General features: G+C 34.6%; 1 protein-coding gene across 1 annotated transcript; it reads right to left on the reverse strand.

Annotated features, from left to right (window-relative positions):
• Positions 1–1,759: 1,759 nt before the first annotated feature.
• Positions 1,760–15,373, reverse strand: LOC150106686 (small integral membrane protein 20). The gene is made up of 3 exons (XM_090392634.1): positions 15,083–15,373; positions 12,298–12,354; positions 1,760–1,840 (listed from the first exon to the last, which is right to left on the reverse strand). The coding sequence occupies exons 1-3, from the start codon at positions 15,198–15,200 to the stop codon at positions 1,800–1,802; spliced, it is 216 nt and encodes a 71-aa protein (XP_090248760.1). The 5' UTR covers positions 15,201–15,373; the 3' UTR covers positions 1,760–1,799.
• Positions 15,374–19,907: the final 4,534 nt, after the last annotated feature.

A 19,907-nucleotide genomic window follows, 5' to 3' on the forward strand; every position in this document is an offset into this window, starting at 1 on the left:
CACAGTGGGATTCAAACCTGCAGCCTTTTGGTTGGAGAGCAGATGGCCTCATATGGATTACTGTTCACAGATTTTGTCACCACGTTTTCATGGTGACGAGGATATGTCAGAAATGGTCAAGAGAAGATTCACAAAGGTGGTCAGTGGTCTTTGGAGTGGGAAGAAGATTGAAAGAATGTAAATTTCAAAGCCCTTGTGAATAAGCAAAGGAGGATGGGGGGGGGGGATATGATTGAGACACAAGTCAGTCAGGGGTTCTTATCAGGTTGATATGGAAGAAATTTTTAATAGAATGGGAGATGAGGATAGAACAAGAAACCATCCCTGGAAACTGTATAAGGAGGGTGTGAGCAGAGGTGAGGAACAGGTTCTTTGCATGGAGAGTAGGTGTTGAGTGGAATGCATTGCTTAAGTGTATTGTGAATGTAGACATATTGAATAATCAGTTTAAGGGATGGTTGGATTAGTTTTGAGTGATATGCATACCTCCCATGGTGAGTCTCTGACTCCATGAAGGTCAGATGTTAATAGTAATGTACTTCAGGATAAAACAATACCATTTTTTTTGTCATAAATAATTAGTCCATTTTTATGTATACAGATTTTTCAGTTTAAAAATATATTTTGTATATCAAATGTGCAATAATTTACTTCTTTCAATCAAAATGTTAATGTTTTATGATTTTTTTTTTACTCATGGAAGTAGATTTATCCAAACAAACAAACAAAAAAAAAAACCAATATGAATAAACAATTTTTTTCTGTCTTTTATTAAGCATGCTATTTGGAGTTATAGCCAAATCAATTAAAGTATGAGATGAGGCAAGTGTACTGTCTGTTAATTGCATGCTTTTGAATAGTTTGCTTACTAGTTTTGCTGAATTAAAAAAAGTTACCTCCATATGAGACTGGCTCATTGGCACACCCATTCCACACAAAAACACTAGAAAAATTTCCAAAAATCTTTTCCTAATTAATTTTTTTTTATTTTTTAAATTTATGTTGTGTCGTGTCTTCTATTTCTATGCTACTTATGAATTAGCGGTCAAATAATGTGGGAATACCCTATAGCACTCGGAAATCCTGGCCGCTGTGAACGCAAGGCGAACGAAGTAGTGCTCGGGCACTACTTCGTTTGCCCAAGCCAGGCCAGAGGAGATCACAGGTATCATGTATTTGCCGATCACTGCAGATGCTCAGTCATAGCTCGTATGCAATGCGCAGCATGTATTCTCAAATTTGTCTACTCAACTCACTCCCAAGATTAAATCTTGAGTGTTCAGCCCCCTCCAAGATTAAATTCTGAGTGTGCCACTGGAATGGCTAACTTATTTTCGGTTGAAGAGCCACAAAAAAAAGGTTCTATTGAGTTCTATATGGGATTTAAACCAAGCTGATGCAATATGTTTATTGAATATTTATAATAGATGTTTTTGTGAAGGAGAGAACTAATATATCAGTTCTCCCCTCTATGAAAAAACAATGGAAAATCTCTTGATAATGTTTAAAATATGATAATAGTTTTTGTAATCATGCATCTTTTCCTGCCTTCAATTTTAAAAGACTGATTTTAAAATCGAGAGTTCATAAAATAATCAAAATATGGTATTTAACAGAAAATAATGAGAAATACCAGCAGAAATACAAATTTTTTTTTTATTCTATTTACAGAAGTTATTTAAAAATTCCATATGACAAACTAATACATAAGAGAAATTAGACATTAAAAAAATAAAAAAAATTCTTTGACATTCCTTATATTTCTTAACCAATACTGTGATTTCCTATAGGGAGTTATTTTATTTTTTTGGCTCAAAGGGATCTGACCATATGTTCATTCCTGAAAATAATATATATTTATATTTTTAAAACATACTGGTATATAAATATATGTATCACTAGCATATAAAGTAAATGAAATAATTTAAAGCTGTTTAATAAAAAGTAAAATTCCTTCAGTTCTCCCTTCTCAGAGCTGGTGACAAAATTAGCATTGTTATAATCTGTAAATTAATTAAAAATTATTTCTATACATGTCATCAGGGCCGGCTCTACCAACGGTGCAACACGTGCATTTGCACGGGGTAGCAAGTCTTTTGAGGCAGCAAAATTGCATTTGCTCTGCGTTTGACGAGTATACTCGTCTTCACTTGATTTTAATTACCCATGCAGATGCACATTTTCAGAACAAAATTCCACCGTTAAAGGGTTAATTGCCTCTCTCTTTCTGTAAAAAATATAGTTTATGATCATTTTTCATTAACTTATGAATTTTCATTAGTTAATGCTACTATTTAGAATTTATGATCAGACATGTTGAAGCCTAGCTTAACATCATGACATTTAAGACATCATTAAAAGTCTTTTTAGGAGGAAGGGGCAAAATATGCTATTGCACGGGGCGACAAAATTCCTAGGGTCGGCCCTGCATGTTATAACACATTGATATAATTAAAACATTTATGTCAATTATATCAAACAATGTGTATGATTAATTGCACAAAATTCATACTGGCTGTTACTACTCATTAATAAATTAACAATAATTAATGATTAACAACACAGTCTGAATATTACAGTGTGCAAGTATAAGAAATAGTGTGGCAATTTGGGTACTGTCAGCAGTGAGTACATGAGCGGTTCATAATGGTTTGTTCCAGTGCATTAGGAGAGGACATACTCCCTTTACTCCTCATTCCCAGGAAAGAATACCTGAGAAAGTGATGGCTTTCACTTGATTATTTGACTATGATTATTTGACTCTTCAAACTAACTTCCCCAATTATTTTAATTGGGATGAGCTTCTGCAGCCTTCCAGTGTAAGCATTTATGGAATGCTTGATCATTAAGTAACTGTTGGTATTAGCCTCATATAATAACATATTTTTACTTATTATTATTAAGACAGACCTCCAGGGAGTCAGACTTATTGAGGGAGGCCACATACTACACACACACACACCAACTATCATTCTTATTCTTGAATTCATTCACACTGCTTGCACTCACAACATCCAATGGCAATCCATTCCAATCACGCAACACCCTCTGAGAGAAAATTCTAGCCCTCACCTCCTTCTTAGCAGCCTTCATTCTCAGCTTCTAAGGACCCTCTTGTCCTTTCACCACCCTCCATAAATAGAAAAATTCCATCAATTGAAATCCTCCTGAATCCTTTCAGAAGTTTGTAAGTCTCAATCATATCACCCCCTCTTTCTCCTGTTTGCTAGTGTCGACAAGTTCTCAACCTGTCTTCATAATCAGTATTCCACAATCCTGATAATTTTTAACACTCTCCTTTGTACTCTCTCCAATATATCAAAATCACAACAACAGAAACCAGGAGACCAGACCTGCACACAATAGTCCAAGTGAGGTCTTATTAAGGCCTTGTAAACAGGCAAAATGACATCCTTATCTTTACATGTGAAGTTTGTTTGAGATTGCTATTATCTTTTGAGTTGTATTTGCAATCTTTGCCACATAGCCCCAGAACTTCAACTTCTGTCACAACATCCAATGGCAATTGGATGAGGCCAAGATCCCTAGCCTCATCAGTTTCTTCTAGCATAATCCCACCAATATAATACGACATTGGATATCTAATCACTCCAAAGTGAATGACTTTACATTTACTGACATTGAACTGACACCCATTTTCCCATGCCCATAATTCCAGCCTATTCAAATCATTCTGCAAGTATTGCATATCAGCAGCATTCCTGATTACCCTACCTATCTTTGCATCATTAGCAAACAGCTGTATGTCGCTTGTCAAATCCTTCCCAATATCATTAATGCATAGATTGAATAATAGTGGACCAAGCACTGATCCTTGTGGTACACCACTTGTTACTTTAAATCTTGCAGACTCACATCCTTTGTATACCGCTTTTTGATATCTGTCAGTCAGCCATCCTCTTATCCATGCTAATATTCTATAACCCAAACCCATTTTCTACAATTTATGCAAGAATCTATCATGCTGTATTCTGTCAAAAGCCTTAACAAAATCTAAAAGTATCATGGTGCATCCATTCTCCTTGTCTAGTTCAATGGCAACATAATTAAAGAATGTGAGCAAGTTGCTAAATCATGACCTTCGCTTAGTAAACCCATACTGTTTTGTAGAGATTCACTGTCAACCCATTTCTGAATGTAAGCCCTAACCAATTTTCAACCCCTTTCTGAATGTAAGCCCTAACCAATTTTTCCAAAATCTTCACTACCATTCCCAAGATACTTATTGGTCAATAATTGGATACATTGGTCTTTGCACCACCCTTGTGCAGTGGAATTACCATACATTCCTGTGGAATATTTCCCTGTTCTGAGACTCATATTAAATAGCCTGGTCAAAGGAATGGCCAGTTCAGCTGAACACTCTTTTAGTACACGTGCTGATATCCCATCAGTCTCTATTGCTGAATTCTTATTCAACTTGTGCAAGAGCTCTAATACCTCATCTTCACACCTGCGTTTCTTCATCCAGTGAAGAGGTAGAAGAGGTAGCTCAATGTGCGTACACCAGGTTGATAGCTTTTAACAAAATGGGCACTCATTAGCTGAACAACCTCTTCTGCATCTGTAAACCTCACGCTATCTGGATTGAGAAAAGTTATCCTTTCATATTCATTCTTTCTTTTACTTGCAGCATATTGATAGAATTCTTGTGGGTTGTCTTTAGCAAGCAGAGCCAGTTTCTTTTCATACTCAGATTTTGCTTTCCATACAACACTTGTGACTATTCTAGCCTTCAGCTTATAATGTTCGTAACCGACATTATCCTTATGCACACGGCATTCCTTCCAAATCATCCTTTTCTTATGAATCTCTTGTTTAATAAGATTACACATCCATTTGACTCCTACCCTATTTATTTATCAAACTCTTGGGACACATTCTGATATTGCATTATTTAAGTATTGTTTAAATGCTTCCCATCCCCTGTCAATATTTTTTCCATCCAGCAACTGATCACATTCCACTGAACTCAGTATACTCCTCAGTTTGTCATAATTTCCTGCTTTGTAGTTCAGCATGTAACTTTTTTTTCTGAATGGAACATTCATAAACTTAGTCACTTCCTAAGTGAGTACCACATGATCACAGTCACCAACCGGCAGAATAGTTACGTCTTTAACTGAAATGCCCTCTGACACTATAATGAAATCTGACACTCTTTGACCTCGAGTTCCTTCTGTCACATGCTTATATCTGAAGAGTCTGGGAAATGGGATTCTTGAATTTGTATTTATTTATTTTATCAGAGTGATGCATTGCTAGATATATGATTTCTGATATATACTGCTGTTGACCCTTTCTCTTTTGTTTGAAGAAGTATGCAAAGCATGAAACTAGTGAACATATAAGAAAAACTTAGAGAAAATATATCATGATTTACTATTAAAAAAAAAAATATATCAATCACAGCATTTGGAACAATTTTCATTTCTGCAATTATGTTAAGCATAAATATTTAAATAATTAAATACTCAATAATTAAAACTGTTGTTGCTATGTGCCATCCAGTTGTTTTTGACTCTTGGTGATCTTGTGAATAAAATCTCTCCATCCCACTCAGCCTCTTGTCTTATCTTTGCACAATTATAAGTTCAAGTTGGTAAGTTCTTTTATGTTGTTGATCCAACTCTTTTGTGGTCTTCCTCTTCTTCTCATTCCATCACTCTTCCCCATCATAACTGCCTTTTCAAATGATTCATCTGCTCCAAACATGTCCAAAGTACATCAACTTCTGTTTACAGAGCATCGTCTCTAAGGAGCATTCTGTCTTTATACTCTCAAACCTTCTTACTGGTCATTCTTGCAGTCCATGGGATTCTTAATAATCTCCTCTATGCCTATAATTCAAATGAATAAATTCACTTTCTGTCTTTCGTCTTAATAATCCAGCCTTCATATCCATACATCACTACTGAATATACCAGTGCTTTGTGGCCTAACTCCACCTTTATCTTTGATAATTAAATAATTATGAAAGACAGAGGTGATAAAGAACTGACTCTAATGAACATTTATTGTTTTGTAGGAATATCTTGTGAAAAACAAAATGTTTAGTCTAGGAGACTGATTAAAACACATGTTAAAGAAAGCAGTAACAATGATTTTTATATTTTAAATATAAAGGAGATCTCTAAGCCAGTAGTCTCCAAACTTTTTTTGATCACATACCCCCAAGACAGAAAAAATAAATACCACTTACCCCCAATTGATTGAGAGTTTCTTTGGAGGAAATTTTTTTAACCATTTATCCATTTTGTGAGGGTTAATTTGTAAAATTTAAATATAATTCATTTACTATTGATAATATCAAACACTTTTAAAAAATGTAAGCAATTTTGATAATATTAATTCGCTATTTCTAGTGTAAACGTAAAAGTAAGCACAAAAAGGTGTTGGAATTGCACAGAAACAATATATACTAAAAATCATTAAACTTACTACTAATAGTCAAATAATTAATACAACTGTGGTGTCATCAGTAGATAGCAGGATAACTAAGCAATTTTCCTTCTCTAGTTGGGCTTGTCACACTAGGATGCTCTACAAACAATGGCAATGATAAGAAGTAAGAGATTTAAATCTCTTACTTCTTTATCATTGCCATTACTAGTTTTAAAAAACATGACAGCTTTGTCACGGACGATTATGTGTGCAAAGTCGCCCAATGTGTGCTACTCGCAAATTTAAGTTTACAGGATCTTAATAACGTCTTTATCTATATTAGATATGTTTAATTGATGAAAGAAAGTAATATTGTTTATCTTTAATTAATTACTTAATTTTTTTCATATCAGTATAAAGCTTTTTTTTGATGTACCCCCACGTATCGACTCGCGTACCCCAGGGGGTACGCGTACCACACTTTGGAGACCACTGCTCTAAGCTATAGTTTTTCACAATGTATATAGTGTTATTCAGTTTCATTAAATGTATATTTTTTTTATCTGGTCACAAGTCGATCATTTCCAGGATTTCAAAAATAATAAAGATAAAAGTCATTGCAGCAATTAAACTGAACTCTTGTATATTTAACCTAACACTCATTGTAAAAACAGTCTCTTTAAAGGATTTAATTTCAATTATAATACATCTGTAAAAACACCATAAATGATGCATCCACACCTATCTAGCATCGATACCTGCCATCAAACATTTTTGGTTTTACAGTACAAACTTGTTGTTTGCCATTAACCACAATAGAGAGCAGGCCTATTTAGTAATATCACATTTAAGGCATGGTGAAAAAAAAATGTTTTATTGAAAATGAGTCAAAAAAATAAATAAATTAATATAAACTTATAAATTTATATTAACTAATATAAATTTATAAATTTTTTATAAATTTATATTAGATGTAACTTTGGGATAGAATCATATCAAGGCCCTCTAAAGAGGCAAAATGTATTTGAAAGTTGCATTTGCAATCTTTGTTATATAGCTTCTTATCTACTAAAACTCCAAGATCCCTTTGCATGATTAGTTTCATCTAGAATAATTCCACCAATATGATATGACATTAGATACCTTATTATATCAAAGTACAAAACTTTATATTTACTAACATCCATTACCTCACCTATCTTTGCATTCTCCTATCCTATCCTTCTTGTCTGTCCTAGGAGGAGTTGAGTCCCCTCCTAATGATGAGTTACTGGCATATTAAGGCAGCCAATTCGCCACTCCTTTACTGCATCCCCTAAGGGCGATATTCATGACTGTTATCCGTGTGTGTTCACAGGGCCGGTTTGCCTGCTTGCGAGATGAAAAACCTCAGATAAACAGGGGGAATATCTTATTACATCAAAGTACAGAACTTTATATTTACTAACATCCATTACCTCACCTATCTTTGTATCCTCCTATCCTATCCTTCTCGTCCGTCCTAGGAGGAGTTGAGTTCCCTCCTAATGATGGGTTATGGCGTATTAATGCAGCCAATTCGCCACCTCTGCTGCATCCCCTAAGGGCGATATTCATGACTGTAATCTGCGTGTGCTCACAGGGACAGTTTGCCTGCTTGCAGGATGAAACACCTCAGAAAAACTGCGGGGAAAAACCCTGTTGTCCACACCCAAGAATGCCAACTTGGTTATGGCTGAGGAAGATCCTTGAGCTCCTCATGTCGTCGATGGGAATAGAACCAGGACACTCCTTCCTCAGGTATATAGTTGCAAAGAGCATAGCCAGTGGGCTAACCGTGCGGATGTAATCTTTGCATCATCATCTTCAGAAAACAGCTATATGTTGCCTGTCAAATCCTTCTCAATGTCATTAATGTAAAGACTGAATAACACGGACCAAGCACTGATCTCTCTAGTACACTAGTGGTCACCTTAAATCTTGCAGACTCACATCCCCATTACTTTTCAATATTGGTTAGTCAGCCATCCTCTTATCTATGCATGCTAATATTTTATAATATAATCCCATATTCTCTAATTTATACAACTATCTTCAATGCTGTATCCTGTGAAGTCTTAGTAAAGTGCAAAAGTATCATGGTATATCCATTCTTCTTGTTAAACTCAGCAGTAACATGATTATAAAATGTGAGCAAGTTGCAAAAACATGAACTTTCCTTAGTAAATCCATACTGTTCATTGCAAAATATAGATTATCTGTCAACCCATTTCTTAGCTACTGAGATAGAGACAGGCTGATAGTCAGACACATCTTTGTACTACCTTTGTGCAATGAGATTATCATATATACTTTCCATTCCTGTGGAATCTTCCCTGTTCTGAGACTCAAATTATATAGCTTTATCAAAGAAACAGCCAGTTCAGCTGAATACTCTTTTAGGATCCATGCTGATATTCCATCAGCCCTATTACTGAATTCTTATTCGGTTTGTACAATAGCGCTAGTATTTCCTCTTCATACCTACATTTCTGCATCCATTGAAGAGGTAGTAGTAAGCTCAATGTTACATATACTAGGGTTGAATACATCATTTGCATACTATATTTAGTAGAGTTATTCTTTCATACTCATTGTTTTCTTTTAATTGCAGCATAATAATAGAATTCTTTTCAGTTGTCTTTAGCTTGCAGAATCAGTTTCTTTCATATTCAGACTTAGCTTTCCATACAATAGTTATAATGCTTCTGGCTTGCACCTTATGATTTTCATAACTGACATCATCCTTTAGCCATGTGTTCAGCTGTTTGATAATTTTCTAATGCTTTTTTTCTTTTTTGCATATTCTTTATTAGTTCCAATTTAGTAGTACTCATCATCTCCAAAACTTCATTTCCCTTCTGAATTCATGAGATCACTGATGCTTTCAAAGATTTTGAGAGCATCAATTCTTCTACTGTCTTCCTTGTTTACTATTCATGTTTCTGCTCAATAGAGAGAAGCACACCAAATGAAGTATAATGATTCTTATCTAGTTTTTGCTTATTTCTCTTAATGTTAATATATTCTTTATTCTGGTAAAGGTTGCTTTTACAATTTCTATTCTTCTCTTAATCTCTCTTTTACCTTTTCCATCCTCTGTAATTAAGTGACCTAAGTAAGTGTAACATCTGACTTGTTCTATACATTTTTTTTTCTATTTAAATTTTTAACTTCGGGGTACATTTTTCTCTACTTACTATCATAACTTTAGTTTTTCTTTTTGGAATGTAATGTAAAGTCATATATATATATATATATACACACACACACATATATTTTACTTTGTATAGTTACCTGCTGTATTACCTTTTGCAAGTCTTCCTCTTTCTTACCAATCAATACAGTATCATCGACATAACAAAGATTAATTATATTTCTTCCTCCTATTTTTACTCCCTCCAGTTCTTCTATACTTTCAAAAATTTCTTTGCTGTAGAGACTGAACAGAAGAGGAGAAAGCACACATCACTGCCTAACATTTTTTTTGCATTTGGAAAGTTTTGACATTGTTTATATTGATTTTTATGTTTGCAGTTGGGTTCCAATATATGTAGGATATCAGTCTTGTGTCATTCCTGTCTATTCTTTTCTTTATTAAAGTTAGTATTAATTTCTTATGATGAACACTATCCAATGCTTTTTTTTTTTTTTTTTTTTATAAAACACAGATGATTTTCTTTCTGCATTTCCAAGTTTCTTTCCAGTGTTGTTCTGGTATTGAAGATACTCTCTCTCTTATTCCTCTGCTTTGGACATGTTTTATTTCATTTGCTGTTTTTGATTTTATTTTTAATGTTTTTATAATGTTTCAATAATATTTTAATGGAAAGGAAATCGAACTTGCAGAACTAGAAAATTACCACATGGACATAGTTGGCATTACTGAGACAAAAAGTAAGATCTTACTAAATAATAACAATAGGGTGTTATATTTAGGTAATAATGAATGGTAAAGGAAAGGAAGTAATAACATAGTATTCCACACCAAACATGAAGATAAACTTCTCGATTGGAAGGCAGCATCAAGTAGAGTTATGTGGGCAAATTTCAAAATGAGGAAATGGAAAATGACACTTATTTGTGCTTATGGTCCCACAGAAGGTCTTTCTAAGAAAGAAGTGGAGGAATTTTTTAAGTCATTAGAACAGGCAGCTGACAAGAAAAATAGACGGTTGTCTTGTTGAGGATCTAACCACCAAAGTAGGAAATGAATCTCACCAGGCATACAGGTACATTTTAGGAAAATTTGAAGAAAAAGGCAAAATTAATAATAACAGTAAGTAACTACTGGATTTCTCTCAAGATATGGGAGAAATCAAGTAGTTACTTATTGTTATTATTAGCTTAGCCCTTTTATCCAAATTTTTCTAAAATTTACCTAAAATGCAAGTCATTATTAACACCATGTTCCAAATAAAGATATTCAAAAGTTCACATGAAGAGAAGATGCAAGAAATGAGAAAGCCTCACTGATTATGTCATTGTTATTGTCAATATCTTCATACTGGTTCAGGATACAAGAGTGCACAGAGGATTCAAAATTGGAAATGCAGAAGCGTAGCCAGGGTATGGGCGGTCCGGCCCGGGCGGCACTTTGAACCTTTTTGAATTTTTGCAGTTAATTCTAAAATACAGTCTCGAGAACACTCATTTCCAAATATTGTAAAACTACTGCGAATTTTCCTCACAATTGCTGTAAGTGTTGCTAGTTGTGAGAGGAGTTTTTCTAAATAAAATTGATTAAGAATTACCTACATTACTATGAAATAGACTTTGCCATTGTCATCGACGATTTTGCTAACAGAAAAGCAAGAAAAATAACATTTTAGAATGTTGAAATTAAAGTTTTACTTCAAAAAGTAAATACGTCATTTGGACTTTTTGTAGTATTTTTGGTGTGTATTGAGAGGAGTGGCAAACTCAGGGACCACCCCGGGCGGCAAAAGCTCTAGTTACACCACTATGGAAATGACATTACTTAGTGCTAAGTAGGAAAAAAATTAATATCAAATTGGAAAGAACAGTATGTAAGAAAAAGAACTGAAGTTGAGCAGCTTTCACAAGTAAAGTGTAGACTCAACTATACAAACATTATTCAGGAAAAAAAATGAAACTGTTGGAAAACAAGAACCAAACCTTGGAATCTCAGTTGCAAATGCTAAAGAAAACATTGATTCATTTAGCTAGGGAGGTATGTGATGAAGCTATCTGTCTGCAAGGAGAGAAAAATAAGAACACCATGGTGGATGCAAAATGTTAAAGAAGCAGTCCTGGACAAGAACAAAACATACTGAAAGTTCCCAGCAGATAAGTTGGCAGATGCCATGAAAGAATACAGAGAAAAATATAAGAAAGCCTAAGTTATGTGCGTAAGAGTAGCTAAACAAGTGATAAGAAAACTGTATTCCCTACATACCAATATTTAGAAGATGCATATTGATAAGCACATGCTTGATTGTATGCCGAAGTAAAAGAAGAATGTACGTTTAGATTGTTTGTGTGTGTGTATGGTGAGGTTGGATTACAACTGAAGCAACTAAGGCTATGAGACAGATCAGTGCATTATGATGTTAAGTGTGTTTTTTCTGGCTAGTTTTCTCCTTTTTAAAATGAAAACCCCATTTTCAAGAAGAAAAAAACTCTGGCATTTTCATGAGACTAGCTAATTCACCTTCAGCTGGAAAGCCTTATAAAGGTTTACCATGTCCTGGATGAGATTTGAAAACAGGTCATTCTGACTAAAGGTTGATAATAAACTTTTCTTTTTACTTCTCCAGAGCCTTTGGAGAAGAAAAAAGAAAGAAAAATAAGTACATTAAGACTACATACAGAAATGAATATATAGAAAGAATGATAATGTTACATCAGTACCTCCAGGTTGAATATCTTCTTGATTAATATTTGCTCTTGTTTTCTTCTGTATCTCCCCTGAAAGTATAAATCACTCTGAGAGTTGTTTACCCTACTAACACCCAAAATATGGCTGTATTTTCAATTACTAAAAAATTCAGAATATATCTTTTTAAATAATCATCAGATTAACATGTATGAAAACTAATAAACTAGAAATTTAATGAAAGAAAATGTTAACCGTATGCTTTCTTTAGTGGCTAATTATTCTGATACTAAGAAGCCAATTAAAACTGGCCCAATTAGAAAAGTTCCATTATAGTAAAAGTTTATATACACTACATGTAAAAGTTTTTGCTAGCCTGGTTAACTGAATGGTTAGCATATCCGCTCTACAGCCAAAAGGCTGCAGGCTCAAAACCAAGCATGGGCATGGATGTTTGTGATTGTCTGTGAAAATACTAGTGGTGGGCAGTAGATGCTGTTGGTGTAGATGATGCAGTTCATTGTAGTTGGTGGAAATGGAAAGTTATAGAGTAAGCGCCTTCCCTCAATGAGCCTTTGGACTCCTCGGAGGTGTCGTAATAATAATAACATATTGGCACTAAATTTATTATAATACAGTAATTATTAAAATTAATAAATATACAACTTTTGCTTAATTAAATGCGAGACTCACAATATAATCTCTTTCAACATATAATGTGTGTAAAAACAGTACAGATATGTTTTGGTTTAAAAAAAAAAATGAAAAGTTATTTCCAAGCGATCTAAAGGACCATATCCTATACAGTGTTGAATGTTTCAACTTAATAAAACTGATGAATCAGAAGCACGTTAATGACAACATTAACAATAATATGGCAAATCTTGGTTCTATATAGCAACAGCAAAAATCTATCATATACCAAATCTTAGCTCTTCTCCATAAGGCACACTGCCATGCCAAACCTTGGGTTTTTAATTACTGACAGCAAGAACTTCCCCTGCTCTTATGGTATAAATACCCTTATCAGTGGGAGGATGGACCCAGAAAGACAGTGAAAGCGATATCAAAGATAGAAGTCAATCTTCCGCATACATTAGTAAAATTATGCATCATATTATTTTATTACAATATTCTGGATTAGAGACAGTTTTAGGAAAGGTTTTTGTTGGAGCTGGAAAGTATACTATATTTGACAATAAATTATATTCTTCTTTTAATCCATATTTTATGCCCCCATAAGTAAACAAAAGTTTGCACATTAACCTAGTAGTGAAAATATTTCAAGTCATAACCATGTACTGCATCATTACGACTTTAACACAATTACACTGTCCTGCTCATCAAACTCATGATCTCATATTACAACTGGTGAAACTTCTGTCATGCTTGCTTGCACTTGTATTCCAATTCAGTCATACTTGACATTTGGGCAAAAGTTTTAAATTAAATATTTCCTTCTTATGCCATTTACCTCAAGCTGAATTTCTACCTCAAGCTGAATGTGTCAAAATTTTTTCTTCTTAGAATTGTTGAATAATTGGTATTTTCTACAAATTTCACTAGATACATCCTAAAAACTATTAGTAGCGTTCTAAAAAAAAAAAACTGCCACCAAATTGGGTATTTTCATTCATGGTCATCAGCTTCATTTATTCTTATTCGTGTTACTCACATCATTACGAAATCTTGGTGTTTACTACTCAAAGGGTACATACATCAAATTGTCATCCTTCCAACTGTACCATGAAAATTTCTTGTAAACAAGGAGAAAACAATGCATTAAATTTCCTAATTCACATCTAGTTAAGAACTCGTGTTATTCTATGTACATTTATTACAGCAGCAAAGCTATTCCCCACGTGTGCAATGCTTACAATACCTGTAGTAAGCATGTAGCTTGATCTGATATGCAGTTGTTATTATTATTATTAATAATGTAACACTTCCAAGAAGATTAGGGACTCATCATGGGATGACACTCCATTCCATACAACCTACCATCTACACTACTTTTAGTTTATTAAAGGTATAATCCTTAATGAGAAGAACCAGTTATTAGTTCTTCTCACTAAGGATTAGGCACTTGCCCATTCTGGCTTCGTTGGTATATCTGTCTTGCATCTGGTCTTCCTCTCTCTCTCTCTCTCTTTGGTCTACATTTATTTTCTTCGGGTAGCTGATATCTTCCCATTCTACAAAAATGCACTTTCCATTTCTATATTTCTTGTTCATTGTAAATATCTGGCTCTCTTCTAATATCTTCATTTTTTTATATATCATTCAATTTCAAATGCTCTTAAAAACTCATTTTTACTGCCTGTATTTTACTTTGATTTTTCCTTTTAACAGTCCATATTTCTGAACCATTGGGTGTGGCTCAATTATAAATTTAATCTGAGATTTTTCTTGTCTTTTTATTCAGTGTCCTTTCAAGTGTTCCACAGATTTTCTGAAATTTATTTGTTTTCATCGATACCTTTGTCTTTTATATATGTTATTATGCAAACAAAGTAAACTGTGTCACTTGTTCTATTATTATTATACCACTCAATTATTACAACTATTATTGTTACACTAATATTAATTAGTATTAATTATTAATTAAATATTAATATTAACCAGATAATTTTCACAAAATAACTGGGGAACTTCATTGTACTGATGAACAAGTTATTAATGATACACGTCAAGAATAGCGAAGCAACATACTATTATATTAAAGATACAATATTTACAATTACAAACATTTACAATTCTTGACATTTATCAAAAAGATTTCATTCTAAGTAATTCCCTCATCTCAAAAGAATTACGTACTGTACTCATCGATGTTTAATATTGGATATATAATAGCTGAGTACGCAGCTACTCCTATCAAACCCACCAGTCCTCCAATAAATACTCCATAACGCCAGCCAGTTAATACATAGACCATAGTTATGCAAGGTTAAATGATAGCCACGAAAGAAATTTCAGTGTCATAGACCAAGCAGGCAGTGTATAATGTTAATCTATAACCGTCAACACCTATTATGAAATCGTCTATTCATAATTGTAATAGCACATAGCTAACTTTACTATAGCGGCGCTCCTACAGTCTATCACTCCTTACACATGGTTGGAACTGAAACCTTGTATATGTTTAACATAAGTATACGTAATTAAATCAGGTGAATTTGAGTTCCAGTTCCTTAACAGACGTTTTGATATTGCTATTTTTGAAGTTATTTAAAGGGTAAAAATATATATAAATAATAAAAATAAAGGGTTAAAAACAAATAAATATAAAGAGATGAAAATTTATAAATAAATAAATAACAAATTATTAAAATATAATATAAAGGGAGGGAAAAAAACTCAGTTGAAGTATAAGGGCTTTAGGAAACGCAAGCACCGAGCAGATTATCATGTAAAAAAAGATTGTATGAAAACAGATGATAGGCACAATGTGAAAAAAATGTATGTCAAAGAAAAAATGCCAATTAAAAGGAACATACTATGTACAAAATGTATATAATTGTAAAGAGATGTATATATATTTATTCCTATTCAGATTGTACATGGATGCTTTGTTGTTAATAAATATACAGGGTGTTCGGGATAAATTTGACATATTTATAATTAATTATATTTTTCCGTAAGTTACATGTATTAACACACACTTCTCTTCATTTAAAAGTTTGGACCCTTCTTCATTCATATACAAGATGTCAGAAAGGATGGATAGCTGGAACCCACCTGAATCATGGAAGAGAATAACTTGTATCATGATGATTCGTGCCCGCCATCAAAATAAGGATATTACGACTGCTGCCCAATGCTCCCTGAATACAGTAAAAACAATCAGGCATGAACTAGAGACTTGCAATGGTGACTACGAGGATGTAGCAAGAAGAAAGATCCCTAGCAGACGATCTGATTGCGTTCGTACAGCAGAATTCCTCGCAAATCTGCAGGAACAGGTGTTGAAGAACCCTGGCATTGGAATTCGGGCTTTGTTCGTGGAGTTGCTAACTGTAGTCGAGCCCTGGATAACAAGGGTAGCCAATGGTAGGCCGTATGTATGGCAGCAGGATTCGGCCCCTTGCCACACCTCTGGGAAAAGTCAAAAATGGTTGTCTGAAAATTTCTACGACTTCACCAGTCCAAATGTTTGGCCTCCAAACTCTCCAGACCTTAACCCCATGGATTATTTTGTATGGGGCGCAGTTGAAAAAGACACCAATCGCACTTCCAGTAATACAAAAGCCCAGTTAATGGATAAAATTAAAACAGTTTTTGCGGCCCTTCCCAGGGAGACTGTAGCATCAGCTTGTTCGAGGTTCCGAAGCAGAATTGAAGCTGTGATCGATGCTAATGGTGGTTATTTTGAGTAAATCTTGTTGATAGTATTGTAATTAACTCTGCCTGTAATGTTTTTTTGTCAATTCATTAAATTTAATAGATACAAAGAAGATTTTCTTTTTCCTTACGAAACTGTCAAATTTATCCCGAACACCCTGTATGTGTAGCTTAGTGGATGTGGCCTTTGCATACATACCACGGCGCTTGAACGCACGAATCTAGTCATTGACTAGAGGAAAATTTTCTAAACCTTTTTACGACCGGTTCCCGAGTTAATCGATCTCTGGCACAGGCAAGCGGTTTTTTTCTCCCGGAAACTCAAGAAAATCGACCGTAGAACCCACATTATTTCAGACATTAAATATATTGCGTTAGGGGTCCACGAGATGGCGGCACTTGTTGAGTCGTCTCTCTTCACTGCGTGCTGCTTAATTAGCGATAGCCTTGGGCCAGCTATCTCTGATTGGCTGCCAGTGGAGATTGAACTGCCCACTCAGTCTCCAAAAGTTAGATAGGGCTACACGGCCTCGCCTACTCCCTATATAAGGGAATAAAAAAGGCGTTAGCTGATTTTTTATTTTTTTTAAATAATAAATGGAGATACTGTGTAGTTGCGGGCAGGGAGAGTTGTACAGTGGATGTCCTCCCACGATGAGTCTTCAGACTTCTTGGAGGTGTCACGAATAATAATAATAATAATAATAATAAACAAATGGTAGTTCATTTGAGGAGATTTGGTGTGAAATAGTGGCCAACGAAACCAAAGCTTTCCACAATGAAGCAAATTAGAGGGCAAGTGTTTTTCGCTGGCATAAAACTTTTAAGGAAGGAAAGCAAAATGTGGAAGATCCTGAACGTGAGGGAAGACCTTCAACGTCCATCACAGAGACAATGATCAACACAGCGATTATCATCAAGGAGGATCGCAGAATTACAGTACACCAACTGCATGTTGTCCTGAATATTTCTGTGGGAAGTGTTCACTCAATCATGGCTGAACATTTGGGACTGAAACGTGTTTGCGCCTGATGGATTCCCAAACTCTTGACACTGGAGCAAATGCAGCATCAAGTGGATGTGTGCACAGAATGGAAAGAAAGACTGGAACAAGAAGGCGACAACTTCTTAAAATGTATCATTACAGCAGATGAAGCTTGGTTGTATCACTATGACCTACAATGAAACAACAAAGCAGTGAATGGAAGCATCCGTCTTCACCTACCCCCAAGAAAGCAAAAACTGTAAAATCGGCTGGTAAAGTTATGACCATAATGTTTTTGGACTATGAAGGCATTGTTTATCACCACGCTGTAGAACCCGGGAATATTGTAAACGGCTCATACTATGCGGATGTTTTACGGACAATGGTACAGCACATCAAAAGGAAGCGTCCATTGCTGAAGAATGGCTTCTTATTGCACCACGATAATGCAAGGCCACATATTGCTGGTGGTGTAGTGGACGTTTTGCAGAAGAACAACATAGATATCCTACCACACCCTCCATACAGTCCTGATCTCTCACCGTGCGATTTCTGGCTGTTTCCTCAGCTCAAGGAATAACTAAGAGGCCGCCATTTCGAAAGCAACAAAGCATGTCTAAAAGCTGCGGAGGCAGTTTTGAAAGAACTCTCAAAAAACGGACTTTCACATGTGTTTAAGAAGTGGACGCAACGTTGGGACAAATGCATTGCGTTTCACGGTAGTTACTTTGAAAAAGACCATGAAAATGATGACGATTAAAGGTAATCTGTTTTCTTTATAAATATAGTCTTATAACTTATTGAACAGCCTCCGTAGTACAGTGGTTGTCACCCTGGCTGCCATCTCTTGAACATAACACGAACAGTGTATGTTACTGTTATAATGCGGATATAATGTACTGAATGCAATGTTATAATGTACTGAAATCATGTGGGTTCTAATCAGGATCAGCTCATGCATAGGCACTTGCATTTTGGGGTACTGCGGAACTACAATACCCCAATTTTTCTCGATATATAAATATATTTATTAATTTAATTATATTTTCTTGTAATATTTAATTTCATCATCAACAATCCTATACAATTCTCTTATTTTATAAAAAAATAATAACAATCCATCTTGTAGCACTTAGGAGGGTGAAGGACGCTAACAGCACTGTGTTTGCCACAGTGTCATATTGCTACGCGCTCAAGCATATGCACGTCATAGTGAGATGCGAGCTATTAGCGTGATGAGGCACCCTGTCCGTCGCGCAGTTCCACTGTTGTTTATATGAAGTTTGCGCCAGTAGTAGAGTGTTCGTAGTGCTCATCATGTTTACTCCGTCTCTTTAAATATTTGGACGTTGCAATTAAAGACATAACATTTGTTATAGTTTTTATTTTAGAACATTATTAGGGTTATTGATAGTAATGACCTCAGAAATGCAAGGTATTCTTTCACTAAACATTTAGTACCTTCTAAATAATTTAACCAGGATATATTAGCTAATTTTAAGAATAAATTGCCTACAGAAGAAATAAAATTGACCACTGAAGCATATCCCATTATTAACAAAGAAAATCTTGAAACTGAACATCTAGTATTCTATAGTAGACCCGACATGCATGATTATTGTAAATTAATTAACTTGTTAATTAATTGACTTTTAAGTAATTTTGAATTATACCAAACTGTATAATTTTATCGATAATAAACAGTATTTTTTTATGTTTAGATTTTTTTTTAATTTTTACCATAATTTTGATATTTTATCCAAACACGTATACACTGTATTTACAGTGTGTATGCATATTTCGAAAGTTGCAGCACCCTCACGATTTCAAGCCACGAGCCGTCAACGGTTCTACTGTCGATTTTCTTTAGTTTACTAAACAAAAAACCCGAGTTTCCAGGAGTAAAAAAAATTTGCCCATGCCGGAGATCGACTAACTCTGCAACTGATCAACCATCTTTCGACTGAATAAACTTGCTTAGACAAGTATATTCAGTCGAAGACTAGAATTGAACTCAAATTGATCTTCATGCGGCTTAACGCAGAAGACGCAAGTGTCACTTCCAATGAACTACACAGCTCTTCATTGAGTAATTATTATGGGAGATTTTAACTATAGTGATATTGACTGGAAAGTGCAAAAATCAAGTGGGGAAATAAAGGAAATGGGATTCATACACTGTCTGCGAGATGATTACTTGAAACAGCATATAACTGAAGTCACTCTTGAAATGAGAGTGTTGGATCTGTTCATAGGTTTAGAAAACCTATGCATAAGTAAGGTGTAAAGTTACCTCCGATCAGTGACAGTGATCAT

Source organism: Typopeltis vanoorti, chromosome 5, assembly GCF_054136105.1.
Source record: "Typopeltis vanoorti isolate ZY-2024b chromosome 5, IOZ_Tvanoo_1.0, whole genome shotgun sequence".
In the NCBI taxonomy this organism is placed as follows: Eukaryota; Metazoa; Arthropoda; class Arachnida; order Uropygi; family Thelyphonidae; genus Typopeltis; species Typopeltis vanoorti.

Excerpts from the sequence above, each read along its gene's own strand:
- LOC150106686 (XM_090392634.1), bottom strand. The coding sequence starts at position 15,200 with ATGGTCTATGTATTAACTGGCTGGCGTTATGGAGTATTTATTGGAGGA. Across the intron at positions 12,355-15,082 it reads ATTAAACATCGATGAGTACA|GGGAGATACAGAAGAAAACA; the intron begins GTACGTAATTCT and ends TTATACTTTCAG. Across the intron at positions 1,841-12,297 it reads AGAAGATATTCAACCTGGAG|GAATGAACATATGGTCAGAT; the intron begins GTACTGATGTAA and ends TATTATTTTCAG.